General features: G+C 48.8%; 1 protein-coding gene across 1 annotated transcript; it reads right to left on the bottom strand.

Moving 5' to 3' along the window:
- Window positions 1-709: 709 nt before the first annotated feature.
- On the bottom strand, window positions 710-26,072 carry LOC115656100 (bromodomain-containing protein 8-like). Its single transcript, XM_030572394.1, has 7 exons — window positions 26,037-26,072; window positions 25,181-25,471; window positions 24,250-24,732; window positions 22,159-22,316; window positions 18,808-18,894; window positions 18,028-18,096; window positions 710-1,877 (listed from the first exon to the last, which is right to left on the bottom strand). The coding sequence occupies exons 1-7, from the start codon at window positions 26,070-26,072 to the stop codon at window positions 1,643-1,645; spliced, it is 1,359 nt and encodes a 452-aa protein (XP_030428254.1). The 3' UTR covers window positions 710-1,642.

Raw genomic sequence — 26,072 nt, 5'->3', positions numbered from 1 at the left:
CTTCGCCCCCGCCCCAGCCCGGGCCTCCGGCGCCCGGCGGGGGGTGGCCCCAGGCGGCCCGGCGAGTCCTGGGCCCGGTGGGGGGCAGGGAGCAGCCCCAGCCCCAGGGGGAACCTAGAACAGGACCAGATTCCCTCACTTCTGGGCACCGAGGAGGCGTTTCACCAGAATTCAGGAGTCCAGCTCGTCAGCCCAGCCCAGCCCAGCCCAGCCTCTGGGCTCGTTCCGGCCTCCCTGCAGGTGCTGAGTTACTCTTTGCATCTGACGAAGTGGGTATTCACCCAGGAAAGCTCACGCTCCAAAACGTCTGTTAGTCTACAAGGTGCCACAGGACTCTTTGCTGCTTTTTCTCTGAAGAGGGACCTCTCTCGAGTTTGCCTGTTGAAACTATTCCACTTTAAGGCAGGGGAGGGCTAGCTCAGGGGTTTGAGCATGGGCCTGCTAAACCTGGAGTTGTGAGCTCAGTCCTTGAGGGGGCCACTCAGGGATCAGGGCAAAAATCTGTCTGGGGATTGGTCCTGTTTTGAGCAGGGGGGGGTGGATTAAATGACCTCCTGAGGTCCCTTCCAACCCTGAGAGTCTATGGCAGTAGCTGGCTGGGATAGGACCTCTGGGCTGAGACTGAGGGGCATGAGAGTTCCAGAAACTTTCCCCTGTAGTAGTTAAGGAGTTCTTTCTGGGGATGACTGTGTGCAATTACCACAACTTCACACACAAGATTTATTAAAAGTAGAGAAAAGGGTGGCTTTGCTCTGTGTTTACAAAATGACCTAGATTCCAAGCCAAAAATACAGTTAAAAACAAGCATACATACCAGTGATGGAAGGGTAAAAACATTTACAGAGGTGTTGTAACAATCCCCAAATCAAACATAACAAACCCAGGAAATTCAAGTTTAGATTACACTTAAATCCAAATGTGTTAAGGGATGGAAATGCACCATTAAACAACCTTAACTCTGACCTGTGGTGACATCATGCAATAGCCATATGATTATGATTAATGCACGTTAGTGTGTGTGACCTGAGATTAAACAGATTTTGAAAGGCCTTGTAGCTGTTTCCCCTCATGTCTTCATTACAGGGATTACATTGTAGAAACAAAAAGCCACAACAGCCACCTTTTAAAGGATTAAATGACCTTATGCAGAGCCTGCATTTCAAGAACAGTCTGCACAGCTCTGCCTCAGCCAGTTTCAGTATTGTCCTTTCACCTATGCAGATTGACATCATCTTCAATACACCCTCCCATTCTCCACTGTGCTAAACAATGAATTAGGGACCGAGGTACAGACTCCATCACAGGAACTCTTAAAGGACAAAGGGCTATACACCACCTTTCTTTGGGGACAGCATCTTTCTTTAGTGGCCTGGGAAAGGTCCCCAAACCTTGGGAACATCACCACCACCCCAGCCAAGGAAGGGGGCATCCAGCTCAGGGAGTGTGTGCCCAGCCCCACCCCAAGCCAAGGAAGGGGATGTCCTTTCCAGGGCAGAGGAGGCCCCAGGAATCTAGAAATTGCATGTAGTCCATTCCCATGGAGTGGGAGAAATCATTGCTAGTACAGGGCAGGGGAACAGGGTTTGGAACAGCTAGGGGAGGATATTACCGCCCAAAACAGGCCCCTCATCTGACCATCTCCCTACTGCCTCCTACAGCCCAGCCTTTCCTCTGAGCACAGGAGGGCCTCACCCAGCAGCTGAAGCTGCTCCAGAACGTCTCGCTGCATCTCCACAGCCATGCGGTGCACGTGATGGTCAGAGCTGTTATACATCACTGCATTCTGGAACATCAGCATGAGGTCGCGCTGGAATTGGGCTGTGGTCCAGATCTGGCCCTTGGAGAGGCGCCTCTTTATGTTGGTTAAATCCATGGGTCTGGAAGGAGGCATGAAACTCAACTGTACATACCTAAGGACTCCCCTAACCTTGCCTGGATGGGGGTGGGCACTCTCTCCCTGAGATAGAGGCCTCATTTTTGTCTCCCTGCAACCCTAAACACTGGAATTCTTACGTCCAATTTGCAAGAGGAAAATGTCAAGAGCTTAAGAAAGCTGGAAAGAAACTGGAGATTTGGGTGATATGTATCACATGGCTAATTAACTTGCAATTATTTCTGAAAAAAAAAGTGACACTGAGCAAAAAAAGAAAAAAGGCATGATCCTGGTAATTAGCACCTGTCAAATCAACCCCAATTCCCTTGCGATTAAAAATGGCACGTTAAGAAAAATATCTATAAAGAACAAGAATCTAATGGTGCTAGGGGAAAAAGCTGTGGTGATGAGGGGGCGTGTTATAAGGACTACATCTTTCTTACTTTCTTTTGAAATCATTACAGAATTGATGGGTGAAGTGGGAGGTGGAAGAGGATGACCGTGATTAGAAACACAGGCCATGAATAGAACAAGCTTCATCTTTAAAAAATGTACTTAATCCATCTGGAGGAAAAAGGATCTGAAACTCAGCTCCTCACTGGCAAGGGGAACCTTGCAAAACGGGAGTGATTGGGAGACTAAGGAGAGGGGAACTGCAAATGAGACAAGTTTACAACACAATATGATGATACAAGAACATAAGTGTGATTCTAGGCGGCATCAGCCTGTAACTGGTGTGAAAGTAGAATGAATTATATTGTGAAAATAGAAAGGAATAAAGAAATGCTGTCTGTATCTTTGAGCAAAATTGTTGGAATGCTGCAATCCAGGTGTCAGGAATACAGACATTAACATAGAACAATTGCACCATTTAAGGGCAATTGGTGAAGTATTAGCCTTAGATCCACAAGAGTTAGTAAGGAAGTAGGATATGCATGCTGTGCCCCAGGTGAATTTTACTGTTTTGCTTTCTTTGTCCCTTTGTCTAATTCCCGCTCTTTTATCTGTATAAATAAGATAGTTTGTGTCTTGCATGGTGCTCACATTATCTGGATGTTATTAGCAGAGCGCTGTGCTAATAAAACAGAGTGGTCTGACAAATTGTAAGTCCTGATTCTAACTTTGACAATTTGGAGGTCCCACTGAGATGGCAACCGTCTTCACTGGGGCCGTGTGATTCCTGACCGTTTTGTGGGACGACTGTGGCAGCTGGTACCTGGGCATTTGGCCCGAGTGGTCCTCCTCCTGAACGGAAGGGTGCACGACCACAGTGGAGTCTACGCCATCAAACCTGTTGGTTCCTACTCTGTTCTGGTAGAGATCCCGGCATCTGACATCAGGAATCTGGTCAGGTAATTATTTCTGTGTTTTGTCCGGACTGAGGACTGTCCTGTCTCTGTGTCTATCCATCCTCTCTGTGGAGTGTTTGAGTCTGGGTGCCGTCTTTGTCCGGGGATCAGCCAACCAAAGGGTTCCTGTCCCTGCGGTCTGAGTGAAATCTGCACAATCGCAGCCGCACCGCACTTTGGGTAAAACCCTGGGTGTGAAAGCAAGGGCGATTGAGGCAGTAGCCTGTGGGCTCCTTTTGTGTGTTGCACCGGGCATCACCCTGACAAACCCGAATTTCCTTTTTGTGTGATTGGTGTGTGAAGTCCTCCTGTATGGGTAACCAGACGTCTAAGTCGAGCAGTTCCCTAAAGGAACGCTGGCTCATTTTATGTATTTTAGGAAGGGTCCAGACTCCTGTAAGTTTCTGGAAAAAGGGTCTAGGCTAACTCAGGGAGATCCCAAAACTCAGTGGCCACTGTTAGGATCTTGGGACAAGGACCAAGTAGATGTCTTAAAAGACAAACTCGGCCAATCTAAAACTAAATTGGCAAAAGGAGAGGTCGATTGTTTCATGCAATGGTGGGAAGGGGCAAATCGTAGATGGACAGAATCGAAACTTGCCTCTCTCAAAGAATCAAATGATAAGTTAAAAGCTTTATTGGGAACCTCCTCTCCCACCACTAGACCGAGCGCTCCCCTTTACCCGGTTCTCCGAGCAGACCCCCCCTTCATACTCCTGTGGGAAAAGACAAAGAAAACCCCTTGCTAGATTCCGGCGACGAGGATGAAGAAGACGCATTAATTGGCCTGGCAGCCTTGCGTCGAATCAATAGACAGCCACCCACGCCCCCAGCTCAGGAACAACTGTCACCAGATTTCCCACCTCAGGAACAATTCCCAGAGATCTCCAGTTCAGATCCGTCGAGATCATCCAGTACTGCCAAGGCCCATTCCTCTGGACTCGCTCTGCCTCCTAAAAGCTTGCGCTTGGGCCTTAAAAATATCCAGGCTCCCCTCCGAATCCTGCATACTGGGGGCCAGGACGGGGGTCCCACTTGGAGCTATAAACCCTGGACTCGAACTGAGCTCCTTTCAATTATAAAAGGCTTTCCAAAGCCCCGAGAAAATCCTACCAAATTTGCAGAGGAATTTTTGTTAGTATGTGATACCTATGAACCCTCTGAGGCAGACCTCCTGCAGCTGTGCAAGCTACTTGTAGCAGCCCCTAGTGAGCATGAAAAATGGCTCACAGCAGCAGATTGGCTCGCTGCTGACCGCCACTGTACTTTGCCAGACACTGGTCCTACTGCTGAATACCGAAAAAAGTGTAAGGAACGAGCTAAAAATCTATTTGAAGCCATCCCTCGGGTATGGACTCCTAAAACCAACTGGACGGCCATAAATAGCTGTAAGCAACGACAGGGAGAAAACCCAGGCGACTATCGCACCTGGCTAAGTGACATTTTTCTGCAACATTCTGGTATACAGCAACCAGATACAAATGGACAGGGCGCCCTGGCTAGTGCGTTTGTTAATGGCCTCCTGCCTGCTATTGGCAATCTGCTAAAACGAATAAGTGTTGGATGGGAGACCGAAACCATGGACAAATTGCAAACAGTGGCAGAGCACTGCCAACGTACTTTAAAAGGAAAGGAAGAACAATCAGCTCAACAGTCAATGGCCTTGCAAATACAGCATTATTCAGGGCAGGGCAGGGCAAACAGTACCAAGGACAGGGACGTGGTCGTGGGAGGGGCCAGGGAACTGGATTTTCGGGTTATGAGGATGTTTATAATTACTGTAAACAGCCGGGACACTGGAAGAATGAATGTCTGCGCCGGCCTGGTAGCTCTGTGAATAACCAGTTGGACCCCCTGCCGGCACAGCCAGTCAGTCCCCAGCCTTACTTTGCCCCACAGCAGTGATGGGACACTGGGGAACCTCAGGAAATTTTAGCTCCTTTACTACCTCTCACTCCTACGGGTTAGTGTGTGTTAATTATCAATGATCTTTCTCTCCCTTTCCTTATTGATAACGGGAGCTTTGCTCTCTGTAGTTCGTACTACGACCTACCTACGGTTCCCCGCTCCGGAAAAACCGTGTCCACTGTGGGCATTACGGGAGTCCCAACCCCTCATCCCCTTTCAAAGCCTCTACCGGTCCAGGCTGGTCCCCTTTCTGAGGATCATGCCTTCCTTCTCTCTGATTCCACCCTGGTAAACCTTTTGGGTCGGGATCTGTTATGTAAGCTTGGCTGCACCATATACTGTTCCCCGGATGGGGTCTATTTATAAATTCTCCAGTCCTCCCTGAGTGATTCTGTAGCCTCCCTGCTGTCTGAAATGTCCCTTTCCACTCTGGTCCCTTGTTGCCCACTGGTCCCGTCCTTGAACACCTAATTTCATAGGTCCCATCCTCTCTGTGGCCAACCCATCCCTCTGAGGTGGGCTGCTTAAATACTGACCCCATCTGTATTACTGTTGATTCCTCCAAATCCCTGCCTCGCCTATCTCAGTACCCTTTAAACTCTGAGGCAGAGGCTGGCATTGCTCCAGTCATAACTGCCCTGCGGCAGCAAGGCATTATTGTTCCCTGTTCCAGTCCCTGTAACACCCCTATCCTCCCAGTCTGAAAAGCTGATGGCAAATCATGGCGATTTGTTCAGGACCTTCAAGCCATTAATTGTATTGTCATACCCGCTTTTCCTGTTGTCCCAAACCCAGCAACGATCCTGGTTTCTATCCCACCAGCTGCAACTCATTTTACTGTTGTTGATTTGTGTTCTGCTTTCTTTTCTGTTCCGGTTCACCCTGACTCCCAGTACCTCTTTGCCTTTTCCTACAAGGGACAGCAATATACATGGACCACGCTCCCTCAGGGGTATACGGAAAGTCCATCTTACTTTTCCCAGGCATTAGCCTGAGACCTAGCTGACCATGTTTTCCCATCTGGGTCCACTCTAGTCCAATATGTAGATGATCTACTCCTCTGTTCCCCCTCGTTATCTGCCTCAAAAACTGATTCTTTAGTGCTCCTTACTGCCCTAGCAAATAAAGGCACAAGGCTTCTCGCTCTAAACTACAGCTCTGTCAAGCCTCTGTCACATACCTTAGTTTTCTCCTCTCTCAGGGTTCCCGTACGCTTTCTCCTACCCGCGTCCAAGCTAACCTTAGCTTTCCCCGACCCTGCTCCCCATGCCAGGTCTGAAAATTTTGGGTCATGGCTGGATTTTGTAGGCAATGGATTCCCCAATATGCCTCCCTTGCAAAACCTCTCCAGGAACTCACTCGACTCTCTGTGCCTAATCCCATGTCATGGCCACCTGAAGCAGACTCTGCCTTTGTTTCCCTCAAATAAGGTTTGGCTTCTGCCCCCGCTTTAGGGCTGCCAGACTATTCTAAGCCTTTTACCCTTTTCTGCCATGAACAATCTGGATGTGCACTTGGAGTTCTCACTCAGGTGCACGGAGGCAAGAACCGCCCAATGGCTTATTTCTCTGCCACTTTGGACTCTGTCACCCAAGGCCTACTCCCCTGCCTGCGTGCTGTGGCTGCCGCAGCACGCCTAGTCGAAATGTCTGAATCCCTTCTCCTTCGCTCCCCCCTTACTCTCATGGTCCCTCACTCTGTAGAAACTCTGCTGTTACAACGCAATATAAGCCACCTCTCCTCCGCTCGCCTTACCAGGTATGAACTTCTACTGCTGTCGGCTTCGTATATCACCATAAAGCGTTGTTCTCAGTTAAATCCTGCCACTCTCCTTCCTTTGTCTAATGATGGTGATCCTCACGACTGCCTTACCACTGTCTCTGCTATCACCGTCCCGTGCTTTGACCTTTCTGATGTCCCTCTCCCTAACTCTGACCTTGTTTTGTTTACTGATGGTTCCTGTTTTCGAGACAACCAAGGTCGTCTCCTTGCAGGATACGCTGTAGTGTCACTCTCTGAAACCCTAGAAGCTGCGCCTTTACCTTCTGTAACCTCAGCGCAAGTTGCTGAATTAGTTGCCCTCACCCGTGCCTGCTTTTTGGCGGAGGGACGCTCCGCCACCATTTACACTGACTCCCACTATGCTTTTGGGGTTGTACATGACTTTGGCACCCTCTGGCAAGCTTGGGGTTTCCTTACCTCTGCCGGTACCCCTATTAAAAATGGCCCCTATATCGCTGCTCTCCTGTATGCAGTTTTACTTCTCTCTGCCCTAGCTATTGTTAAGTGCCCTGGCCACTCGATGGCAGACACTGATGTTGCTAAGGGTAACGCATTTGCTGATGCCTCTGCTAAACATGCTGCTGCCATAGAACCTTCCTCAGATGCATTTCTAGGTTCCCTCTCTGTTTCTATACCACCACCGTCCCTCACCGACCTCACCCTGCTCCAGGACTCTGCCCCAGAAACCGAAAAAGACTGCTGGGTTGCCCAGGGTTGCTCTCTACAACCTGATTCCCTTTGGCATTCACCCACTGGTGCCTTTGTGGCCCCCTTTTCATTCTACCCATCGCTGGCTGCCCTGCTACACGGTGTTTCGCATGTTGGAAAGGAGGGGATGGTCTCTGCTGTAACTAAGGCGGAATGGTGGGCTCCCCATTTCAGCTCTTTTGCAGCCCGCCACTGTGCCGCCTGTACCACTTGCCAAAGCCATAATATTGGTAAACCTCTAAAAGTGGCTCAGGGATTCCGGGGCTTGCCCCCAAGCACCCTTCTTGCATTGGCAACTTCATTTTGTACAAATGCCTAACTGTCAACGATATGAATTTATTTTGGTTATGGTATGTTTATTTTCTGGTTGGATTGAAGCCTTTCCTTGTCGCAAGGCTGACTCACTGTCCGTTGCTAAATGTTTGTTAAATCATATTATGCCTGCCAAGGGAATTCCTGCCACTCTGTCCAGTGACTGGGGTACACATTTTACCGGACAAATTGTCCAACACCTGGATCGTATATTACATGTCACACACCTGCTGCACTGTCCCTATCATCCATAAAGTGCAGGTGCTGTGGAAAGGCGAAATGGTGTACTTAAGAATAAGCTTGCTAAGATTTGTGACTCCACAGGGTTAAGCTGGCCAGCAGCTTTACCACTAGCCCTTATGGAAATGTGATCCACTCCATCCCAAAGGCATAAACTGAGTGCTTTTGAAATTGTTATGGGACGCCCTATGTGAACTGTGGCTACCATTACTCCAGTCCCAGACTTGAACTTGACTCACAGTACGCTCCTTCAATATTGCAAGGGATTAATGCAAGCTGTAAGTCACTTCCATTCACAGGTTCGAGCCGCCTGGCCGACGGAACCCACCTCTGACGCCTGCCACAATCTTGAGCCAGGTGACTGGGTCTACATACGGCACCAGCATCGAAAACAGGCCTTGGAACCTCGGTGGAAGGGTCCTCATCAGGTACTGCTTACCACCCAGACAGCTGTTAAACTATCTGGCATCGCAGTGTGGATACATGCTTCACAGTGTAAGAAGACACCCTCCCCGGCGAACCAATCAACACCTCAGGACTGCGCAGAGTCAGTTTTGACTCCAGAAGACGACGTAGAGGAACAGCCTGCAATACCTTACAATCTACGCTCTCGTAAGGGTTGCCAGAAGCAGACGACGACCTAAAGCAAGGCCCAAGAAGCAGCAGTAGTGAGCCTAGCACCTGCTGCCTGGTGGACATAAAACCGCGACTGCGGTTCCCTCAGTTGAGGTTGTCAGAACCAGAAGGGCCCTGCCTCCAACATGCACCTCTGGTGGTGCCTGTTCCTCGGCTGCTGGTGTCTTAAGGTCTGGGGAGCCCACAATGACAATTCTTTTATCCAGCAGCAAGTGTGGATAGCTCAGACCCTTAATATTTCTAAATGCTAGGTCTGCAGCCAGATCCCAGCCCCCTCTCAAGCTGGTGTTCCTGTGCTGACTATTCCACTCAATTCCTCAGACCTCACTGGAGGACCTTGTCCATTTTACAAAACATGGAACAGCAATGACACTTGGGAAGCAGTGGGAATAAATGTATCTAAATGGATAAGTGTGGTGGAGGGAAAAGGTAATTGGTGTTGGGAGTGTAATGGGACAGGGCTGGATCTGGGAAAAAGCCGTTGCCTTCAGCATATTGTGGCCAATTGTGTATGGCATTATTCTAACAAAATTCAAGAGTGGCAGGCCGGGCATGGGGATATGAATTTTTTCTCAACCTGCGATCAAACAGAAAAATCAATCTCATGTTCCCCCTACAGTAATCTTAGTAAAAATAATACAATCTTCCAATGCCATACAAACACTACCACTCCTCGTAAGGAGGATTACCCTGTTCCCTTTGGAGGATATTACTCCTCATTTGCACATACCTATGTAACAAATGGATGCAATCGACCCTTCCTGGCCTTAATAGGCCATCATCGGGTTTGTGGAACCAAAGCTTATACTGTATTACCAGCTAACTGGTCAGGTATCTGTTATCCTGCCCGACTCTTCCCACAATTCCGAGTATTAGAGTCCCTCCCACAAGAATGCCTCTGTAATTTCAGGCGAAAAAGAAGGGACTTACCAGATGCCCAATGGTATATAAATACCGTAAGCCCCTTAACCTGGGGAGAGGCCATTGGCGGTTCCTTTTTCCCACTTGGGGGAGTAATACACCGTGCAGAAAGACTCCTGAGGTTACAAGCAGTAGTTGAAATAATGGCAAATGAAATTGGAGAAAGTTTAAAAACCCTGGCCAAAGAAACAGGGGCGATCCGACAGGTGGTTCTCCAAAACTGTCAGGCATTGGACATAGTGCTGGCGGCCAAAGGTGGGACCTGTGCTCTCACTGGAAAAGAATGTTGTGTGTTTATACCTGACAATACCAATGAGGTAACAGATCACGCTAGCCACTTAGAACAAATCGCATATCTTCCCCATGAAGAGCCAAGTTCTTTATGGAAGTGGCTAAGTAACCTGTTCAATTTCTGTGGCATAGGAAACTGGTCGTTTCAGGGAGCCCTGACTATCCTGTTTGGAATCTTAGTGATTTTTGTATGCTTTCAGTTAATCTCCTGTTGTATCCAGAATTGTGTCACCCAAGTGACTGCCCCAAAACAGAGTGCTAATATGATGATTTTGAATATCGCTGATGAACAAAGAGATAAGGAAGGGTTAATATGTGGAACCCAGTCCAATGTTGGTCATGGTGAAGCGTGACCAAAAGGAGGGATTGTGAAAGTAGAATGAATTATACTGTGAAAATAGAAAGGATTAAAGAAATGCTGTCTGTACCTTTAAGCAAAATTGTTGGAATGCTGCAATCCAGGTGTCAGGAATACAGACAACAACATAGAACAATTGCACCGTTTAAGGGCAATTGGTGAAGTATTAGCCTTAGATTGATAAGAGTTAGTAAGGAAATAGGATATGCATGCTGTGCCCCAGGTGAATTTTACTGTTTTGCTTTCTTTGTCCCTTTGTCTAATTCCCGCTCTTTTATCTGTATAAATAAGACTGTTTGGGTCTTGCATGGCCACTCACGTTATCTGGGTGTTATTGGCAGAGCGCTGTGCTAATAAAACGTGTGGTCTGACAAATTGTGAGCCCTGATTCTAACTTTGACACTGGCCCTTCCCATACAGCCCTGGAGCCTGCACTTGGCGTACTGCTGTCAATGATCGGCGCACATTACTAGAACTCCAAAGTGGAGGGAGCACAGAGAAGAGCAACCATACACTGAAGCAGTGAGGGGGTGAGAGTTCAAAAGAAGTCATGGACAAAAGGCCAGATTCACAAACTGACTTTGGTGCCTAAGTCCAACACCTAGGCACCACTGAGTGTCACAACAGAAGAGGTCACTCGCTCTGTGCAGTAATTGTTCTTTGAGATGTGTCCCCCTATGGGTGCGCCTCTCCAGGTGCGCAGGAGCCTTGCAGATCCCTGATCAGAGCTTTTCCATTAGCAGTGTATAGTCGGCCCATGCATGCACTCTGTACAACCTTGTGCTGCAAACCGAGGGACTATAGGGCTGCACGGGTGAACTGCCCCCAGTTCCTTCTCTATCCGACTGGCCAAAAAAGAGAGGAAGGAGGGTGGGTAGTGGAGCACCCACAGGGAGACACATCTCAAAGAACTACCGTTACTGTACAGGGTGAGTAACCTCTTCTCCTCTGAGCAGTGTCCCTATGGGTGCCCCACTTCAGGTGCTTCCGGAGCAGTACCTCACAGGGAAGAGGGAGCTTCAGAATTGAGTCCAAGGCTGAAGCAGTACAGGAGAATTAAGTGTCACATCATCTCTGATGCTATGGACTAAGTGTTTAGACAGGGTACACACTGATACTCAGTAGCAGCTCTGCATATCTCAGTGCTTTTGAGCAAAGCTGTGGAAGTTACCTGTGATTGGGCAGAACGCGCGTTTATCCTTTGGGGTAGGAGGCAGAGCACCACTTGCATTGTAGCGAGCAACCACACACCCAGACCGCCATCTCAACAGTCTCTGCATAAAGATTATGAACCACTTGGTCCTTCTGTGCTGGAGTCAGTCTAGGTGATTTCCAAAATAGCTTGATCCTATCTAGATAAAAGGCCAGTGCCCGTCTGGTATCTTAACGTATGAATAGAGGTTTCATGCTGAGATTTACGTTGTTTGGGGAAAACACTGGTAGACGAATCCCTTGGTTAAGACGAAAATCCAACAATACTTTAGGTAAGAATTTAGGGTGCCGCCACGAAGGGACCCAGACTTGAATATCCTGTGAGGAATTTGAGAGTCCAGCTCCCATTTGTAGTCCTGGGAGAAGTGCCTGCTGATCATATTGGCTGTGACATTCTGGATTCCAGGAAGGTAAATGATTGAGATATGAATAAGTTACCTTGTGCAGCAACGATGGTTCTTCAAGATGCGTGTTCTTATGTGAGTAACTTCCTCCTCTTCTTCAAGCAGTGTTCCTATGGATGATTCACCATAGGTGACTCCCGAGCAGTATCCCGTACTGGAGGCTGGGACTTCAGCATTAAGTCTGTTATAGTTAATAGCACTGTGGCATCGAATCTGCTGTCTGACTGCAGCAGAGTCCCCCAAGATGGCATAGTGTTCTGCAAAGGAATGTGCAGATGTCCAGGTAGCTGCTCTGCAGATTTCAGGTATAGGGATACCCTTGGAGAAAGCGACGGACAAGGAAACTGATCTCGTAGCATGTGTGTGGACTGTAGATGGAGGTGCTAAATTATTAATCTGATAACAGAGTTTGATACAGTTCAAAACCCATTTGGAGAGTCTTTGAGCTGAAATTGCTGTGCCTTTAGACCTGACCATGATAGAGAGGAAGAGTGTCTCGGAGATTTTATAAAAGTTTTTGTCCTGTCCAAACAGAAGTCCAAGGCTCTCTTTATGTCAAGTGTATGGAGGATGGCTTCCCTATTATCCTGATGAGGTTTGGGATAAATGATTGGAAGGTGAATGAGCTGGTGTGATGATGCAGTTCTGGCGGGACTCAACTGAGAGTGCCAATTCAGGACAAATCGCTTAAACACGGTAGTTACAGCTCAAGGCTGGGGTTTTTCCACCTCTAAGGCAAACCAAACCAGCCAGCCAAAGAGGACTTCAGTCTCACCCCACTGGCTAACCACAAGTCACACAAGCAATTCTCTTAGACACTCCAGTTTCCCAGTATCACCACCAGTGCCACTCGTTCTGGGGATGAATGATTATGAAAACCAATACCCCAACAAAAGAAAAAGGTTCTCTCGATCCCAAAGAATCAAGCCCCAGACCCAGGTCAATATACAGATCAGATCTTAACCACAAATCACGCTGTTGCCAATCCTCTAGAATCTAAAATCTAAAGGTTTATTCATAAAAGGAAAAGGATATAGATGAGAGCTAGAATTGGTTAAATGGAATCAATTACATACAGTAATGGCAAAGTTCTTAGTTCAGGCTTGTAGCAGTGATGGAGTAAACTGCAGGTTCAAATCAAGTCTCTGGAGTACATCCCCCGCTGGGATGGGTCATTCAGTCCTTTGTTCAGAGCTTAAGTTTGTAGCAAAGTTCCTCCAGAGGTGAGAAGCAGGATTGAAGACAAGATGGAGATGAGGCATCAACCTTTTATAGGCTTTTCTGGGTGTAAGAACACTTTTGTTCTTACTATGGAAAATTACAGCAAAATGGAGTCTGGAGTCACATGGGCAAGTTCCTGCATACTTTGCTGAGTCACAAGACATATCTGCCTTCTTTCAATGGGTCAATTGTGTAGCTAATAGTCCTTAATAGACCATCAAGCAGGCTAGGCAGCGCTAACACCAACTTGTCTGGGATATCTCCCAGAAGCACAGCACAAATTTGAAATACAGACAGTATAGAGCCAATACTCATAACTTCAACTACAAAATGATACATACATATAGACAGCATAATCATAACCAGCAACCCATAACCTGGTCTTAAGACACCTTATATGAGCCTCTTTACATAAGATTTGGTGCCACTACAGGACCTTGGTTGCAACCATGTTCTATATGGTCCCAGATTATATCAATAACGTCACAGCTGGTTTATGTGAAATGCTCAAATCACTTTGGGGGGAACTTCAGAGGTGGTCTGAGGGTGACTTTGCCAGGAAGAATACTATGAAGGGGGGATGCGCTCTTAGAGCCACTATCTCCCCAATCCTTCTTGCTGAGGTGATGGCAATCAGAAACACCATCTTCTTCAAAAGGTGAGTCAGAGAACAAGTGGCCATGGATTCAAAGGGTTGTATAGTCCTTTTAAAAGTAGACTGAGATCTCATTGTTGGGTAGGAAGCCCGGGTTGAGGAAAGAGATTCGCTAGCCCTTTGAGAAACCTCTCTGTCATCAGGAGGGAGAAAATGGAGAACCCTTCTACTTGCTGGTGGAAGTTGCTAATGCTGCTAAGTGTACTTTTAGTGAGCTAATAGAGTCCTGATTTCTTGAGATTCACCAAAACATTCCAGGATTACAGGTAGAGTGGCTGTATCCAGAGTGACTCCTATGGGTTGGCACCACATTCGAAATCTGGTCCACTTTTGTAGGTGAGTATGCTGGGTAGCCATTTTCCTGCTGTGTAATAACACTTCCTGTACCTCTTCAGAGCAATATGATTCTATGTGCTGGAACCATGAAGGAGCCAGGCTTTGTGGTTGAAGGGCCACCTCCATTAGGAGAAGCTTAAGTCTCAGTTCTCTAGCCTTTCTGGATCTGAACTTCAGTTGTTGGCATAAGCCACACTTCTATGGTTCTCTCCCAGACAGCGGATGCACTGAGAGTGTCCGTCAGTCACTGGGATAGATTTCTTGCAACTGAGACACTTCTTAAAGCCTGGTGAACCAGGCTTACCCTATCCAGGGGGGGTGTCTGGATGGCGAGTAGGGGAGTTGAAGAAAAGAAGTCTAAAATTAAATTTTGTGCTTTTTTGTAATCAAAGATAAAGGAGTTAAGAAACGAAAGGGAAGCTCCAAAAAAGGTAGCTAAATTAACAATTCTGAAGACATTAACAATCTGCTAATGGACAGCTAAAGCCCTAACAACAAGGAGTCCTTGTGGCACCTTAGAGACTAACAAATTTATTTGAGCATAAGCTTTCGAGGCCTAGAGCCCATTTCATCAGACACATGAAGTGAAAAATACAGGATCAGGTATAAATACATGAAAGGATGGGGGTTGCTTTACCAAGTGTGGGGTCAATCTAATGAGATAAATCAATTAAGAGCAGGATACCAATAGAGGAAAAATAACTTCTGAAATGATAAAAGAGTAGCCCATTACAGACCCTCGACAAGAAGGTGTGAGTAACAGTAGGGAGAAATTAGTAATGGAGAAATTAAGTTTAGGTTTTGTAATGACCCAACCACTCCCCGTCTTTATTCAGGCCTAATCTGATGATATCCAGTTTGCAAATTAATACCAGTTCTGCAGTTTCACGTTGGAGTCTGTTTTTGAAGTTTTGTTGAAGAATTGCCACTTTTAGGTCTGTTATTGAATGACCAGAGAGATTGAAGTGTTCTCCTACTGGTTTTTGAATGTTATGATTCCTGATGAAGATTTGTGTCCATTTATTCTTTTGCGTAGAGACTGTCCAGTTTGGCGAATGTACATGGCAGAGGGACATTGCTGGCACATGATGGCATATATCACATTGGTAGATGTGCAGGTGAATGAGCCCCTGATGGCCTGGCTGATGAGATTAGGTCCTATGATAGCGTCCCTTGAATAGATATGTGGACAGAATTGGCAACGGGCTTTGTTGCAAGGATAGGTTCCTGGGTTAGTGTTTTTGTTGTGTGGTGTGTGGTTGCTGGTGAGTATTTGTTTCAGGTTGGGGGACTGTCTGTAAGTGAGGACTGGCCTGTCTCCCAAGGTCTGTGAGTGATGGATTGTCTTTCAAGATAGGTTGCAGATCCTTGATGATGCGCTGGAGAGGTTTTAGTTGGGGACTGTAGGTGATGGCTAGTGGCATTTGTTACTTTCTTTGTTGGGCCTGTCTTGTAGTAGGTGACTTCTGGGTACTCTTCTGGCTCTGTCTATCTGTTTCTTCACTTCACCAGGTGGGTCCTGTAGTTTTAAGAACACTTGATTGAGATCCTGTAGGTGTTTGTCTCTGTCTGAGGGATTGGAGCTTGGCTGTAGACAATGGATCGCGTGATGTGGTCTGGATGAAAGCTGGAGGCATGTAGGTAAGTACAGTGGTCAGTAGGTTTCCGGTATAGGGTGATGTTTATGTGACCATCGCTTATTTGCACTATAGTGTCTAGGAAGTGGACCTCTTGTGTGGACTGGTCCAGGCTGAGGTTGATGGTAGGGTGGAAATCATTGAAAACTTGGTGGAATTCCTCAAGCGCCTCCTTCCTATGGGTTCAGATGATGAAGATGATGATGATGTCATCAATGTAGTGCAAGGAGAGTAGGGGCATAAGGGGATGAGAGCTGAGGAAGCATTGTTCTAAGTCAGCCATAAAAATGTTGGCATACCGAGGGGTCATGCAGGTACCCATAGCAGTCCCGCTGTCTTGAAGGTATATATTGTTCCCAAATGTGAAGTCAAAGTTCAGCCACCAGGTTTGCCGTGACATTATCGGGGATACTGTTCCCGACAGCTTGTAGTCCATCTCTGTGTGGAATGTTGGTGTAGAGAGCTTCTACATCCATAGAGGCTAGGATGGTGTTTTCTGGAAGATCACCAATGGACTGTAGTTTCCTTAGGAAGTCAATGGTGTCTCGAAGATAGCTGGGAGTGCTGGCAGCATAGGGCATGAGGCAAGAGTCTACATAGCCAGATAAATCCTGCTGTCAGGGTGCCAATACCTGAGATGATGGGGCATCCAGGATTCCCAGGTTTATGGATTTTGGGTAGCATGGGGGTCAGAGGGTAATGGCCTATAGAATGTGGTGTCTAGCAGCCTCTGGTTCATATTCCGACCTATTAATGATGATGATGACAGCACCTCTTTTGTCAGTCTTTTTTTATTATGATGTCAGAGTTGTTCCTGAGGCTATGGACCATGTTGCGTTCTGCACAACAGACTGGACTTCTCCATAGAGTGCTTCCGTCGACGTGCACGAGCTGAAGTTGTGGAAAAGCACGCTGTGCAAGTTGATGGAAACACCATGTCGAAGTCCAGTCTGTTGTGGAAAAGCAGCATCACTTGCCCCATAACCTTAGCCATTACCCTCTGGCCCCACTGAGGATTACAAAAAGAAACTACATCATCTGTTCAAGAAACTCCCTAAAGAAGCACAGGAACAAATCTACACTGACACAGCCCTGAACAGGGGTATTCTACTTGCTACCCAAAATACATCAAGGGCTCGAAAGGCGCATGCGGGCCTGAAGTGGCGCACCCATTAGGGCACTACTCAAAGACCCACTGCTCTGCCGCTGACTCACCCTGTAGGCACCTCAGTTTCTGCTGGTGGGCATGTAGGTCCTGACACTACCAAGCTCCTTGGCCCTCTAGCACATATCTAAGCCCCAGCAGGATTCTCCAGCAAGGAACTGCCCTGCCTATCTCAGTGTGGCAAGTGTGCTTTGAATATGCCTACCCTACACAAAAGACTGCTAGGGTAAGAGTTTTTTGGGTAGGCTGGCTGGTACAGGTATCCCAAGAGCTCTGAGGTTAGGGCCCTCACCTGGAATGTGGAAGAGGTAGGTTTGTATGTGCCAAGAAGTTAGCATACAGATTAGAACATTGAGAGCAGGAGAGTGTGGGAGACTCATCCCCATACAGTGAGTAGCCCAGCAGTTAGGGTGCTCACCTGGGATGTGGGAGATCCAGGCCTGACTCCCCATGCTGCCTGATTTGGAGCTGTGACTTGAATCCTGGACCCTATAGCGCAGGTGAGAGCTATCACTACTAGTCTGTTGGATACAAGGGGTGGGTGTGTTTCCCTTTATTGTCCCCCACCTGCCACCTTGCCTGCTGGTTCTTGGAGGTATCGGACCAGGGGATGGGGTTAAGAACATGATAACAGCTTCAAAGTATTTGAAGAGTGTAAACCTGCAGAAGGAAGTGGGAGTATTTTAGGTGGGCCAAAGGTGCGACATTTCAAAAAGGAACATGGATGCTGAAAGGCAAAATGGAGGCGGTAATAAAAGAAGAAGTTTGAGGTCTATTCAGGGAGAGTCTCCTTGGGAGAGCTGGGGCACGATGGGAGCCCCACTGCTTTGGATTAAGCCTTGGAGAAGACACTGTAGGGAACCTTCCCACTCTGGTCTCTGAAGGGAGGCAGATACCATGGTGACAAGCATGGGACAGATAACACAAAGTTGCCCCATAGCTTTTTCCTCTCTACATGCTGGGGCTCTCGGAAGGTGGAGGAAGCAGATGAAAATGTTTTAGAACAGCCGCCTTCCTACCTTCTCACCACATCCTTGTACCCAGGAGCCTGCTTGTCTGACACTGGCTTCAGGAACGGGCCACAGTACCTAGAGGGACAAGCCCAAAGAGACAGGAAAGAATCAGGTTTGTCCCGCACTGTTCACATGACCCTTGAAGAGGGGGCAGCAGGCCCACTATTTCTCTTCTCTGGAGCCCATGAAGGCTGATGTGGGGCCAGTGACTAGCAATCCCCAAGGGAAATATGGGAATGATGGCAGGAAACCTTGGAGTCCACTGTTGGTGGTCGCTAAGACAGGAACCTGAACTCAGTTTCCTGCTCGAACCAGTGGCTGCCAAGTTAATCAGAAGGAACATGCAGCAGGGCTAGCGCCTTGCATTAGCCTGATCCCTGCAGCAGGAGGCATTCCTGCTACAGAAACAGTGAACTCAGTGAGAAATGATCCATTTTACTCTTGCCCTCATGGAAGGGCCCTGGGGCTAGAGTTAGGGAAAGGGGCGATGCAAGTTTCACTCCCAGCTCCGCTGCTGCCCTTCAATCCCAATCTGCAGCCCCTCTGCTATTCTAGCCTTGGATTTGTTCCCGCTCCCCCTAGCTCTGCCACTGCCCTCAGCCCACAGCCCCCTGATACTTCAGTCCTGCTCCCCACACCTCAGCTCTAGTTAGTCCCCTCAGTTCACAGATTCAAAAAGTCCAAGGCCAGAAGGGACCATTGTGACCTTCTAGTCTGACCACCTGTATAACACATGCCAGAGAACTTCCCCCAGATAATTACGAGCTGTCCCCCAGAGATACATACCTGTGGCTGGCTATCATCTTCCAGATGGACAGCAACGTCTTTTTGAAAAGCAAATGTCGCAGTGGGTTAGCGCAGCTGAGAGGCACCCTGCACAGAGGAGAGGTTATCAACTCATCATGCCAGATAAGGAGCAGGGGGATGTACTGCCACTGCTGGCTTCCAGGACACTCAGGAGGAGGGAAGGTCACTGCTCGTTAGCTTGTGGTCTAAACAAAACACCTTCCAGGTAGCTACAGGGCAAGTCTCCCCATCAAGGATGTATGGAGTGGCTCCTCCATCAGGGATCTATGGGGAAGTATTTCCCAAGCCACTTCCTTTGTTTGGGTCCCTCCAGAGACACTCATTTTGGGGTTCAGCTCAGCAGCAACAGCTGCCATTGGACCCACAACTCTCAGGCTAGAATAGGTCTTTGGCAATGGCTCAGTGATGGCAGAGACACCAAGGCACCATGTGATGCCATGTGTGGAGTTTACTAAAGACAGCAAAACCTGGAGAGAAGTCACTGAGCTCCTGCTGGAGCCACGGGACCAGGGTTCATTCTCGGGCTGGTCGGGGAAGGTCTCTTTTGCTCAGATCCACAAAGGGACTTTTGGCACTGCTGTGAGCCACACAACTCCTGCTCAGCTGCTATCTAACCCTCACCAGGTTGTAAAAGTTCCCTTAGCACTGAAGTGTCTGCCTCTGGGGATGAGCTCTTCTGCCTCAGGCAGGGGTCTGGAGGCCCATCTCATGTTTAAGCCTCAATGAGATCCTCAAATGGATGGAAACAGGCACTCCTGTTTAGTTTGCCTGCAGGGTCCGGGCTGGCAGGCATGCCCAGAGCATGGCTGCCCTGCACAGCATGGCCAGGAGGGAGAGGGTAATAGCCTCTCCTATGGCCTTTAGCTTAGTGGCTAAGGTATGCACCTCAGAGATGGGAGACCCAGTTTCAGTGCCCCTTTCTACTTGGTGAAGCAAAGGGCTTTGCTTTAAGGTAAAGCCCCTCCACCCCGGGCCTGTTGAAGAGCCCAGGTAGGGGTCTCAATCTCTCTTGTTGAGGCCATTACACTTATTATTAATGAATTAAATATGAATGAGGTCAGAGCAAAAGTGAGCATGACTCTACAGTCCAGGAGTAAGGGCCCCTATCTGATGAGGCAATCCCTCTTCACTCTTCAGAGTGGGGACTGAACAGGGGTTTCCCACATCCCAGGGAGTACCCTGAGATTAGAGGTTTTGTCAGATCTGCTCTAGGAGGTATTTTAGGAAGTTCTCTCATTAATGTGTCATGGTGCTATGCAGCAGGTCAGACTAGATCATCACAGTGGGGCCTTCTGGCCTTGGAATCTATGACCCTATAAGGAAGGCCTACGCCACCTGACTCCAGGAGAGGGCTCCCTGCTGTGGATCACAAGCAGAGACAAGTGGCTCCTGACACCCTGGATTTAGGAACTAAATGCTGTGAGGGTGTGGGGCTTAGGATACTTCCCTCTTCTCAGCCTCTCCCCTTGGCCAGTTTAGGTGGTGCCTGCACAGTGTGCTGATGTGCTGTGGATCCTGTTGTGGGGTGATCACCTGCTACTGCCCGGGAGGGGTTAAAAGTAACCCTGGTAAAGGGCTGTGGCAGGGAAAGCTGCTAATAGGCTGATTGGGGAAGCAGCCGCAGCTAGGCCACGCCCCAATAAGGCCTCAGCTGGCCCTATAGAAGAGGCTGGGAGCCAGGAGCTCAAGAGTCTCTCTCTAGCTGTAGAGGGAGATGGACCTGACTGCAGGGACCTGAGTAGAGTACCTGGGTGGAGCAGGGCTGGGGAAAGGCAGAGGGGCTGGGGAGCTCCAGCCTGGAAAGCCTCAGGCTGTGGCCTAGCATAAGGCCAATGGGTACTGGGGGTTTCAGAGGGCAGCCCAGGGGTAGGCAAAGGCAGAAGGTCCAAACCCAACCTTGCTGGTGATGAGTAGGCTGACACTGCATTCTGCCCCAATGGCAGTGACTGCTACAGCTAGACAATGACTGGCAGTAGCTTTATACTGAGGTGAGTTGGGGATAGTGGGTGGGGGCTCTCTAGGGAGGGGAGACCTTGAGACAAAGGGGTTACAGCTAAGGGGCAGCACCCCAGTAATGGGGCATCAGGTCTGGGAGGAACACTGGCCTGCAGAAGGCACGCTGGAGGCTGGATGAGCTAATTCCCAGAGACAACCAGCAGGAGGGGCCGCTAGGGTGAGTCCCGCATTGCTACAATCCCATTCTTAGGCGCCTCATTGTATAGGGATCCTCAGCACCTAATCCAGGCTTTGTCGGTTCCAATGATATTCTAGGCACCTAAACATTAGTTGTTGCAACTTCTAAGTCCCTTTGTGGATCTAGGCCTTGTCCCTGCTGCAGCTCTCCAGTTCCCATGTTCCATCCCCTGGCCCTACATCATACCCAGCCTCCTGCCCCTTAAATGCACAGAACTCACGTGGGAGTCTGAGATGGTGGCCTGTCACTTTAAGGGTGTCTGGGTTCTTGTGCTACAAATGTGGGAATGGCTGTGAAATGAATGAAGCAGGACAAGGGGTCCAGTCTTGTCTTTCTCTCTGCAGAATGAGAGGCTCTAATCAGCGTGAATATCTCCACAGGAGGAGGTAGTGATGGCTCTGACTGGTGGGTGTCCGGTATGCAGTGTTAGTACAGTTATTCCACTACTAAGTCACAGTGAAGCAAACTGGTAATCAGCCAGGATTTGAGGCACAAGAGGACACAGGGTTATAGGTAGCAATCATAGAATGCAAGGTGAGCTGAATCAGAGCAGCTCTGAGGAGAGGCCAGGAAGCTGGGTCCAGGACTGGGCAAGAAGCCACAAACCACATTGGGGCAAAGGGCTTTATTGTGGTGACTTTTGTTCTCGTTCCTGTCCTAGAGGGACAGATTTTATTTTATGTTCTGCTGCATCCTTTTTCTTTGGAAAGCCAAACCAGCTTCTCCGGTGTGTAACAGTCTGTCACACACACTCCCCCACCCTCCCCATGGCAGGGCTGGCTCAGCTGACTCAGCACATCTCCACCTGGAAGTGGGACTGGATTCTTGTGCCTGGCAGAGCATGCCAGGTAACCCCAAAAAACACTGGGGTTTCCTGTACATTTGGTTCCCTGCACTCCCCATTTCACTGTACCTGCATTAGGACTAGCATCCAAAGGTTAGAAGCTCTATCGCCCCCCAGGCAGCCAGGGCCCTCTCGTTCCCCTGTGTTCGCTCACTTTCCCTGAGATGACCCCCTCTATGTACATGCTCTCTGTCTTGGGCCCATGGAGACAGGTCCACACTATGGCATGCAGGTGGAGCGAAGGGGCCACAGCATCAGCAGCACCTACAAGACCCAGGGCTGCACTACTCACAACTGTGAGGAGGTTCGGCTCATGAGACTGGAGTCCACCAGGGACGCTCTAGAAGGACTGCAGCTATCGCTGTCATTGTTTAGGAAGAGATCGTTGTAGTCCTCCAACAAGTGGCTCTCGCCCTGAGCATGTTCTTTAGGCTGCTCCAGAACATCAGCCTGGGAACAAACAGAAAGGAGGAATAATGCCTGCAGGGTTGGGTACCTCAGTGACAGATCAGCTGGAATCCCCTAGACAGGGGCCAGGGTTGTTGCATGTGCCCTTATTACAGCCAAGCTTCAAGGCAGAGCCTTCATGGTCTCGTGGAAGCTGTTCCAGCAGGTGGGCAGAAAGGGAACCTCTACCCTGTAGGAGCTGTGGGTCTCCCTCTGTGCATGTGACACTCACTTTCAGCCTGTCAGGCCACCAGTCTTCATGAGACAATATCCCCTCCCTACACCTCTCATGTTACCAGAGCTCAGAGAGTGATCACACTCTGTCCATCAATGAGGCAGTCCCCAAAGAACAGCCCAGATGGATGTTACCTTCTGCTGGTCAGTCCAGAAATTAGGAGTGGTGTACAGGGGAGGTCCAGGGATAGAAAAGAAGCAGAATGACTGGTTACTAACAAAGTTTAGCAAGGGAAGGGGCCTGACCAGTAGCAAAAAGAAAATGGCTGTGGAGGGAAAACTGGGCCATAGGGTGTTTGTGTGGTGTCTCAACCCAGGTTTGAGCTGGTTCCTGCTCTGGAGGAAAAGGTTGGGGGCTTAGATAGCAGCTTCAGTCACCAAGAAAGGCCATGCTGGTACTGAAAGGGAGGCAGCAGACACATGGGAGGGGGAAATGATGGACTAGTTGAGGAAAAGGAAGATGGGAGAATGTGGTAACTAAGGCGCGTGGTCAACAAGGACACAGGTACCAGTACCTTGGCAAAGAGGGACAGCAAGCCAAGGGGGTTGTAGCATAACTAGTGATCAAGAAGCTACTAAAAGAGCCCACCAGGAAATAGACATGTGATCCTGACTAGTCAGAGAACAGTGATGTCACTGGCCTGCAGCCCACAAAGGAACCCTGAACTTTGCTGAACTGATCGTGCACAGACAGGAAGGCTTCTCAAAATGCATGGGCCCTCTCCTCTACAGAGTCGCTTGCACTCCCAGAGTCAGGGCAGTCACACCTCAGGAAGTTTTGAACACCATAAAAGAATCTTGACTCAAGATGTGTGAATCTGAGCCAAAACTTTCCCGGCTGTTGGAAGAGAGTCATGGGCCACTCTTGACCGAAAGAGCCAATATCAAATTCAGGGAAGGAATCTTCCCTTCCTCTTTCAAACATGCAATAGTCCAACCAACACTGAAAAATCTCATCCCAGATACATCAGTTCTACCCAACTACCAGGATCAGTATCCACACCAAACCTTCGGTTCCTGAGCAAGCTCACAGAGAAGCTAACCAAAGGCCAACTACAAGCTCACCTAGGAACACAGGAATCATCATATTGGATCAAACCCAAGATCCATCTAGTCCACTGTCCATATAGACCAGAGAGAAGTGTTACTTAGGGTGCTACAGGGAGCATAACTAGAAGTAGTGGACTGACTTAGAACAGGGCACCTTGGAAAGTGCCAGGTGGTGAGATTTGAGGCTGTGGAACAGGCTCCCCAGGGAGACGGAGGGCTGTTCCATCATATGGGACTCTGGAAACTGGAGTGAGGCCTAGAGATACATCTCCAGGACACCCTTGACCTGGCTGTAAAGGAGAAGCAGGTGGACCCGCAAAGGCATTTTTCATCTCTTGTATCTGACTCTGTGACATGGCAAAGCAAAGAGCTTGGCCACAGATAGCAAGGGCACTGTCCTACCCAGCATTATCATTGCTTTTATTACAGTAACACCTAGAGGTGTGAAACTGAGATGGTCTGGTCTGAGCCCTGCAGGGACACACAGAAGACAAAGTAAGGATAATTATCCCCATTTTACAGATAGTGAACTGAGACCCAGAGAGATTCAGTGACTTGCCCGAGATCACACAGGCAGTCTGAAAGGAACCCAGGTCTCTAGAGTCCCAGTCCACAGCCTTAACAACAAGAGTAGGTGCTTTCATGCATTTACCTTCACAGTGCCTGGGAGCGCCCTCTCCAATGCACTCATGTCTGAGGAAGTCTCATCCAGAAGCAGCTTCTGGTTCTTCTCTTCCTCCTCCAGTTCTCCTGCATTCTCCACTGGAAACTGCAGCTCCCTCTGCTCTCTTGAATCCCCTTCCTTCCCTTCTGGGACCTGGGGCTCTCCTGTCTCCTCTCCTAGAATCTGCAGTTCCTCAGGTTCTCCAGCCTCCCAGCACAGGACATGCAGCTCTCCTGAGACCTGTGGTACCCACTCCTCCTCCACCTCTCTTCCTGGGACGTGCAGTTCCCCAGCCTCTTCTATCAGGAGCTGCAGCTGCTTTTCCTCCTCTCTTGGGACTAGCGGTCCCGCCATTTCTTCCTTGAAGCTCAGGACTTCCCTTTCCTCTTGCTGCCCAGAGCCATAGGAAGCCCAGTGATTCTGTTCTGAGCCTGTGCCACTAATGCAGAGGGGTTCCATGAGGTGGATCACCTGTAACAGAGCAATTTATTATCAAACTACGAGAGCACGGGTGATTAGGAGGGAGGGATCAGCAGCACGAACCCCATAGAGCTCTTCCATTTCACCCGCCTTTTCACCTTCAGGGACTTCTAATAAAGCATAGCGTCTAAGTCCAGAGCCTTATTAAAAGAGCGTCAGCCCATCGCCTTTTAAATGGTCGGCTCTACATCAGGATCAGGAGACCCATAGGCAAGACAACCAACCAGCCAGCCACTGTGCCCTCTTTGCCATATTTAAAGATTTGGACTTTCCTTTGAGAATACAATCATTCATCTAACAGGGCTCGAGGGGTCTCTGTTGCTCCACACTAGCAATTATACATGGCAGAGATGCTCAGAGCATCAGTGTTTCCAAGGCATTGTTCTAGAGGGATGGGTCAAGCAGACTCTTCTCATGTTACCCACCGCAGCAGCCCTACCTCCAAGAGGAACTGCAGAAGACTGTCTTGTTCACACTGCCCTGCCTCTTCCTGGAGCTCTTCACTGCCATCCTCCCATACCAGAGGTTCCCTGGACTCCAGCCTGCAATCCTCCTCTTCTTGACTTTCCTCTTCTTCCTCCACAGCAGCCTCTTCAGTCATCCTCCAGCTCCCCACCTCCAGCTCCCGGCAGGAGTCCCAGGAGCTGCTGAGAGACAGGCAGCCACTGCTCTTCACAGACTCAATGGGAGACTCTTTATTGGACTCCAGCCACAGCCACGCACGACCCATCTGCAAACATACACAAGGGGACAGGTAAAGCCATTAGTTTACAAACTAATTCCAAACTGCACAGACTCCAGCTCATTCCCTTGCATGCTCAGAAAGCCAAACACTGAAAAGTCACATTCAGAGCAGAATCTACTCCTGAGCCCCAATGTCACAGCCCATTTTCTGCTGCAATCAAAGGCCCCTGCTGCACCACAGAAACTGTAATCTCTGAGTGACTGAACCTAGGTTTTTATACTGCACTTCTCTCTGGCATCTCAGCACCCAACCCATGAGGGCACTCATCCTACTGTGCTCAGAGGGGACTGGGCAGGAATGCAGCTTACACCTTTGTCTGTCTTGTACAGAAGGGGTGCACTTTGGAGTCTCTCTCTTATTAGATGGAGAAGGTAGGGTCATGTGTGCCAGCCTCACGGGATTCAGAACAGAGGAAACATAACCACCCATTTGTATTCCATTGGGGGAGAATTTTATGGGCACCTTAAGAAAATAAAAATATTAGAGCTATTTTGAAAAAGTGAAAAACCATTTCTTCAGATTCTCAACAGCACAGACCCTGCTCACTTACGTGGTGTAAATCCTGTATCATGCCAAAGAAGTCCAT

This window comes from Gopherus evgoodei, chromosome 8, assembly GCF_007399415.2.
Source record: "Gopherus evgoodei ecotype Sinaloan lineage chromosome 8, rGopEvg1_v1.p, whole genome shotgun sequence".
NCBI lineage: Eukaryota > Metazoa > Chordata > Testudines > Testudinidae > Gopherus > Gopherus evgoodei.
This window is presented reverse-complemented; position numbering and strand designations above follow the sequence as displayed.